The following is a 7,514-nucleotide window of genomic DNA, read 5'->3' on the forward strand; positions in this document are numbered from 1 at the left end:
TTCTCTTGGGTTTTGAGTAACAAGTGGGCACTGGGAAACAGGAGCCCAGGGGTCTGTTGGCGGACACCAGATGCTTTCTGTTAAAATCATGTGAAGTCCTAGTCAGCTCTAAGGCAGGGCAGGTTTATGTACCCAAGTCGGCCTGAAGCTGAGGAACCGGCTGTGGGAGGAAGATTGTACTGGCCAAGAAGGCCCAACCTATCTCAGGGCGGGCAATCTGGATGAGAGGAGATATCATCCAGAGGAAGACCTGCAGTGTTTGTCCAGACTGTGGATGTGGTAAGGGTGGGGTAAAGAGGAGGTTTGGAGCCCGATGAAGAAAAGACTGGGGTCGAGACCTCTCTTTGCTTTTGGGGGCCACCTGAAGGGAACTGCCTCCCCAACAAGGAACATCAAAGACATAGCAAGCAAGTAGGAGCAGCACCTATACCATCTAGGTGGCACCCCAGGCCAAGTCTCACCCTGATGTTGCTTGTGGGCAAGGCACCTATCAAGAAAAGGCCAAAGCCCTAACAGCAACAGTTATACGTGAAAAAATATGGTAATGTTCTCTGTAAAACCTTCCCATTTTATTACTTCTTCAGTGTTCACCTCATTTGCATTCATCTCTTCCTTATTTACGTAATGAATGCATGAGAGGTCTGGAAGGTGCAATATTACCTTGAACATCTGCAGCTATTTCCATTTAAATATCTCAGTGATTTACACACATGAGTAAATGAAGTGCTAGAAAAGTCAGTTGAAATAAATAAGTAGTGTTAGCCCATTTTACAGAGCAGGAAGCCAGAGCTCAGAAGGAGAGCAAGTGGATCTTTGAATTAATTACTTATAAAAGTTTACCCTAAAAATCACATTATTAAAACTCTTTCTGCCTTTGATTATAACATATCATTCTAGACCTCAATTAAATAAATACAGGTTTGCCTGAATAGAATTTTGGGAAACGATCGGCAAAAATGAAGCTGAAAAGAATGGAAACATGGTTTCTTAAACCACAATTCTGTCAATGGTGAGAGGGTTGAAGTGAGGGAGATCTAGCCAATAGTTCCTTAGCATCTTTCCTCTCCCTCACCTAATCATGCAGAAGCCCATTTGTGTGAATCCTACATCATCTTCCTGTCAGCCCATAGGATTCACTGGTTATAGGGTCTTCACTATCTCAAAGCCAAAAGGAACTAGAGGGTAACTTGGGTACAAATAAGGGGACTCTGTTTTCAAGAAAAGATTGAGAATGCATGTTATAGAAGGGTGGTGCTGATCTCTGCAAACATGACTTGCGATCACCAAGTAAATCTGACAGATTTAGGGACAAGTTCACAACTGTTATATAAATCATCACCAATGATACTGTTGAATCTATTGGTTAAACTACACTTTTGTAAAACTCAGGAGATGCTAATCAAAACAAAGGCAACAGAAAATAAAGCACCTACAAAAAGAACTGCTTTTGCAATGCTGCACATCATCTCAAAGGTTTTCACAAGTGCAAAGCAATATTATACAGTTCAGCAGAGCCAACTATGCAGTTTTACTGAGGAATAATTCATTGGTTTGATTCTTTCTGAAACAGACTTATATATTTGTAGACCAGTATATTCTGCTGGTGAGGAATATTTTTCTTGGCAGGAACCCAAACATCAAAATGTAGGCTTTTGTAGCTGTGGTGAGTAATCCGTCAACAGGGAAACCATGACAGCCTAGAGGGGGAGAAAAAAAAATCTAGTTGCACTGAAAACAGATACTTAAAGAAAATAAATAAGAAACAATATTTTTCAGTTCTAAAAACTCATGTTGAGAATTATTTTCCCAACACCAACGTCATGCTTAGATTTGTTTTCTAGAATCTCCAGCACTGAGTCATAGAGAAGCTAAAAATTAATTGGAATGCTCTATTCTGTTCTGTAATGAACAGAAATGAAGAAACTCAAACAAAAAGATACTAGAACCAGTATACCTAGTATGCCAAATCCTGAAGTGCTTTCCATTGGCTAAATTCTGTTCTCAGTTAAACCTGATCCATATCAGAGTGTATGGGAGCAGAATTTAGCCATCTGCAGCTTGACCATCTGCAATAACTAGGGCATGGGTGAGTGGGGCACCCACCACGGGACCTGCTTAGGAGGTAGTGCCAGAATCCCCCCATAGTGGGTGTGTCAGCAATGATAAGGAACACTCTGCACTGTCCATGCCTACCACAGGGGCTTTGCAGTGCAGCACCGCATTCCGCAGCACCAAGGGGTAATCTGGAGGGGCATAGGGTAAGTTGGGCAAGCAGAATGGTGCTTCCGTGTCCCCAGATACACTGGTTGATGTGGTACTGAGCTGCCCACCTCCTGCAGCTTGGTACAGGCAGTGCAGGGCTAACGCTGCTGCCCCAGAGACTCCTGGTTGGGGGGGAGAATTCTGGCTGTGCTCCCCTGCCCCCACCCTGGAAGCTTTTGCACCAGTGGGGGTAGCCCTGTGCTGCCCCTGCCTGGTGCCATAGCAAGTACCATTCTGCTTGTCTCACTCACCCCTGGCCCCCAGGTACACTTTTTGGAGTAGCACTGGGTGGGGGCAATTTGAGCTTCCTGCACCACTACAAAGACTTCTGTGGTGCAACCATTCTATCTGTTTCTCTCTGCACTCCCCGACAAACTTCTGCAGCACTGTGGGAAGCTCTGTGCTGCTGTTGTCAGACCACAGGCGCTGAACAGTGCAGAGAGGGAAGAGGTAGGAGATCGAGATCAAGCCCCGCTGGTGAGGGAGGGAGTGGAGTAGGGGCAAGGACAGGCACTGGGGTGAATGGGGCCCCAGGACCAGAGCAGGTCATGTGACAGAGTTGCAGGTGACTCATCCAGGCAAATGGGAAGTTGGGGGGGAGGGGCTCCCTGCCATTGCATGCACCCCCAGGGGAGGCAAGGGGGTCACGTGTCCCCAGATTTGTGTGTTGGGTGGAGATGGGCTGCCTGGTGCAGGTTGGGGCTCTGAGCCCTGCTGTCTTTGCTTTGGGAACTGTGCAATGTCATGTTGTGTCTCCTGCTGCCAGGTGGGCAGGGGATGCATGGTACAGCCAGCGCACAGATCCCGAGGCACAGGCAGCAAGGCACAGAGCCCCAGCCTGCAGCAGGCATCCTGTCTCTGCCCCATGCACAAATCCAGGGGGCACATGCCCCCCATGCCTCTCCCAGGCGTGTGCGCAGCACCAGAGATTCACCTTCCACCATGCCCCTGGATGAGTTGCCTGTGGCTCCATCCCATGACCTGCCTCACCCCACCCCAGGGCCCCATTTACCCCAGCACCTGCCCCTGCCCCGCTCCCTCCCTCACTGTGGGGCCTGATGTGCCCCCCCACCTCTTCCCTCTCCCCCTGTCCCTTCCCCTCCACAGACTTACTTGCTGGGTGGTATCTGTGTTGTGTTTGTGTGCTCCTGTGTCTGCCCCTCACTCCCAAGCCACAGCCCCCCAACCCTGCTGCTGGCCCTCCTGCCAAGATGTGCATGGACCCCCCACTTCCCAGGCTTCAACACCCACACACGCACCCCACACCTACCCCACAACCATACAAAATACCTGCATAATTTTGCATTTTAGTGTGCGATTAAAATTGCGATTAATCGTGACTAATTTTTTTAATCACACAACTAATCGTGATCAAATTTTTTTAATCACACAACTAATCATGATCAAATTTTTTTATTGTTTGACAGCCCTAGAAATTACCCTAGTTTGTCACTCTTTCATAGCAATATCTGACTGCAAGTGGGTGCTTAGAGCTAGAGTTTTGTCAATAAAAGGATTTTTTCAGATTACTGTTAAACAGAATTTTTTTTCTAATCATTTGGGGTTGACTGAAGTGAAATATTTTAGTTTTCTGGCTGAACCAACCCAAAATATTATTTTTGACTGAAGGGAAACTTTTTGTTCAACTCCAGATAAAATGTTTTGCAGGAGTAGGACACTGTCATTTCCCTGCCTTTACTTGTGGCAGGTTAGGGTGGTTTTGGTATCTTTGGGCAATATGCTTTGCAGCTGTTCAGCAGGGTTGATTGTGTAGTTTTATAAATTGTTCAGACAAGGACTTGTATGGGATGGCTTAGAAAGGAATGATCCTAAATCAGGGTGGGCAAAATGCAGCTTGCAGGCCAGATGTGGCCCACTAGGCTATTCCATCTGGCCCATGGGGCCCCTAAACATTTTAGAAAATTAATATTTATCTGCCCCTGGCTGCCTGTCATGTGGCCCTTGATGGCTTGCTAGAACTCAGAAAGCGGCCCTCTGCCTGAAATAATTGCCCACCCCTGAACTAAATCAAGTGGGAGCTTGGATTAAATAACATCTGGTGGTCCCTTCCAGCCCTTCTTTTCTATGATTTTGTGTTTTATTTTACTTTTAAGAAGCTTTGTTTTTTCTAAATTAAATTTAGTCTTGAAACAGTTTCAAAATTAAGATCAAGACAGTTTGGTGGGGGGGGCGGGGGCAGGGGGAGTAGGAAGGGAGGGTCAGCCAAAACTATTAATTGAGCTTGGTCCAAATTCATGAATGACTGTAGTCAACTCAAATGTGCATTTTTCATTGATTTGTCCAAAATTTTTCAGCCAGTGCTCCGCAGAACAAATATAGAGCTTCTCTCAGAAAGCTAGTGATTCAGTCTGTTTTCTCATCTCTCAAGGAATTTTCACTATCTTATAAATGTTTGTTCAATTGTTATAAAATCTACAGTAAATTATAGTTGTAAAAATGTGACAATTATTTTCTGAAATATTGAAATCTGAGAGTCGAGTTAGGGTTGGTGTTAAATGCTGAATGTTCCACTGTGCTTCATATGCAGTCCTCACTATTGTTTGGTGCCATAACTCAATGTATGGTTTCAGTACTTCAAAACCTTCCTCATATAGCCCTTGTTTAGGCAAAGTTCCCACTGATTTCATTTCAAGTCTGCCTGATAGGACAAAAGCAGCTCTGTACAGATATTAGAAACTGTAGCCATTACAGAACTATTTTTGGTATGTCTAGAGTATTTAAAGCATTTCAAAGCAGTGGGACTATATTAATCAGTACTGTTGATGACTGCAAATTATTTCAGTAATAACACAGTGCAATTCATTGATTTCACTTAATATAACACTTGGGTAGAGCAACAGTCAATTAAAATGAAAATAGGTCAATATGAGGAGCCTAAGATACTATACTGTTCCTTTATAAAATATCTGATGTCGTTAAAACTGTGCTGTGTTGATATGTTTGTTGAAACATTTGTATTAAGGTCCTTATTGTATTGAGGAGCTATTCTAAATGCAAAGCTGGATGAAAGGCAGAAAACATCACTGTACTTTTAAGCCTCTAACTAGTCTTATTTTCTTTACCATAATTGTCCATTTTCTGTTTTCAGCCTCCTGGAAAACCAGTGACCGTGAAGAATAAAATACCCTGTCTTCAACTTCTTCTGGCTTTCTTGGTAAGCAATGTAAAAATGTCCAGTCAGAAGCCGCAGCTTTTGCAGTCTGTAGATTAAAATGATAGAAAGGTAAGCATTTTGATGGAGATATAGCATAACTGGTGAACATGTTACCAAACTGTGGACCAGATTCTGATCCCATTTATGTTGATGGTGTGCTCAGAACAGTATCACTGGTTTCAGATGAGTTACTCTGAATTAATACTGATGTGAAGAAGAGAAGAATCTTGGGTGAAATCTGATCTTCTTTTAAATAAATGGGAGATGTGCCATTGAAGGTAAAGGCGTCTGGATTTCACTCCTAGCCTTTTGACATTGAAAGTGGAATAACATTGTGCTGAACCCAGCTGACAGTTCAATAAGAACATTCTGTACTGTAAAGCCATATGCCAATACAATATATGAACAATGGTAAAAACTACATATTGAACCTCACCTAAAAAGGCAATGATCAATTATTTTGATATCAGTAACTCATAATACATTGATCTAATATCTAAGAAATGGATTACAACATTTTAAGCAAGGTGAGATATGTTTGTTACTAGGATTCTGGAAACTGGAGTTAAAATACAGTCAATTAAAACATTGATTCTAACAGGGATGGAAATGTCTTGTTTTATCTTTAATTGTAAAATTTGTATTTGTTTCCATTCTCTCTAACTACTGTTGCATTAATACATATTTCAACTAAATGGGTTTCTAAAAATATTTAATACTTTCCCTATTTAGAGATATATACAAATCTGCCTCAAATCATGCCCTGCACATGGCCTTTATGAACTGCAATCTGTGTGTTAATTCTACTTAGCCTAAATGAGATTTGAAGGGCCTTCTAATGTACTGTGCGTATAACAAGGTAGGTAAAGGGGCAGAAACAGACAGTCCTTAGAGTGAAAAGTAAAGGACAGGCTCTGTTCATGGCCCACATTTGTGTGTTATAAGAAAGTCTCCATCCAGAAGGGCCAGGCTATGGGAAGGGGCTAGGCAAGAGAAGCCACAGATAATTCAGACATCACTTTGTTCAGTCGGCTTTATGCTGGAGTGAAGGGCACGTGTGTGTATATGGACATACATGTACACATGCACGCTTATCCTCATAACCCCACCTGACAGATATGGCATGCATACTTCAGTGGGGCTGATCAGTAAAAATGTACTCTATAAAAGAAGATGAGAAATACTAAACCTGATTTTTACCTGCATTGTGATCTGATAACCTTGAAAAGCTCTCAGTCTCTCTATCTTTTCTTGTTCTTGTCCCATGCTTATCCAGGTGTCTGTAACTAAAACATTGGCTCCACTTGCAGCTTCCAAGGGATCAGTTGTGAGCAGCAATTTGGTGCCATACTAATGTGGATAAGGTAGGAGAGGTTAGGCAAATTCATTTAAGTCACACAGTAAAACATATTTAAAGCTCATACCTCTTTGGCTATTAGGCTCATACCTCTTTGGAATACTGTTCAGCTATTTTAATGATCCTATGGTCTGGCTCAAAACTCTGAAAAAAAACAAACAGATAGTATTATCTATATAATGACATATTATCATTATTATTTTTAAGTTGTTTGGAAAAACATTGGTGGAATTAATTCTCCATCAAAGAACGCAGTTTTGTCAATACTGAAACACTTGATGAAACTGTTGAATATACTGAAATTTTGATTTGGAGAAAAATCAGAGAAAAATATTCTAGCTATGTTGAAAAGCCCCATTTCAATATTTATGGAATGAAATGTTTGCACTTTAATTTTTTTTGTTTTGAAATTATTCATGGTGTCAAATGTCATATTATACAATATGAAGTAAGAAGTTGAGATTCATATAAAATGGTTGTGTCAACATGAAGCATTTCAGTAGATGTGAGATCATTTTGCTTTTCATATTTGCTTGGGGGGGCTTGGGGGTGGTCAGAATTTTGAAATTAGAAAAGTTTATCAAAGAGGCCATCCTTAATGGACTGGCCAATGCCAACATCCTAAGGGATAGCCAGCATGGGTTTGTTGCAGGTAGGTCTTGCTTGACCAATCTCATTTCCTTCTACGACCAGGTGACCTATCACCTGGACAAAGGAGAA

General features: G+C 42.2%; 1 protein-coding gene across 1 annotated transcript in view; it reads right to left on the bottom strand.

Moving 5' to 3' along the window:
• Window positions 1-1,330: 1,330 nt before the first annotated feature.
• The window catches only part of OTC (ornithine carbamoyltransferase), a 54,539-nt gene continuing 48,355 nt past the window's right edge, over window positions 1,331-7,514 (bottom strand). Inside the window, exons 7-10 of the mRNA XM_019529105.1 lie at window positions 6,885-6,938; window positions 6,638-6,787; window positions 5,346-5,483; window positions 1,331-1,697 (exon numbers count right to left, since the gene is read on the bottom strand). Coding sequence (XP_019384650.1) covers window positions 1,638-1,697; window positions 5,346-5,483; window positions 6,638-6,787; window positions 6,885-6,938 — 402 coding nt within the window. The 3' untranslated portion in view covers window positions 1,331-1,637. The remainder of the gene's footprint in view (window positions 1,698-5,345; window positions 5,484-6,637; window positions 6,788-6,884; window positions 6,939-7,514) is intronic.

Source organism: Crocodylus porosus, unplaced genomic scaffold (genome assembly GCF_001723895.1).
Source record: "Crocodylus porosus isolate Cpor-Errol unplaced genomic scaffold, CroPor_comp1, whole genome shotgun sequence".
Classification (NCBI taxonomy): Eukaryota; Metazoa; Chordata; order Crocodylia; family Crocodylidae; genus Crocodylus; species Crocodylus porosus.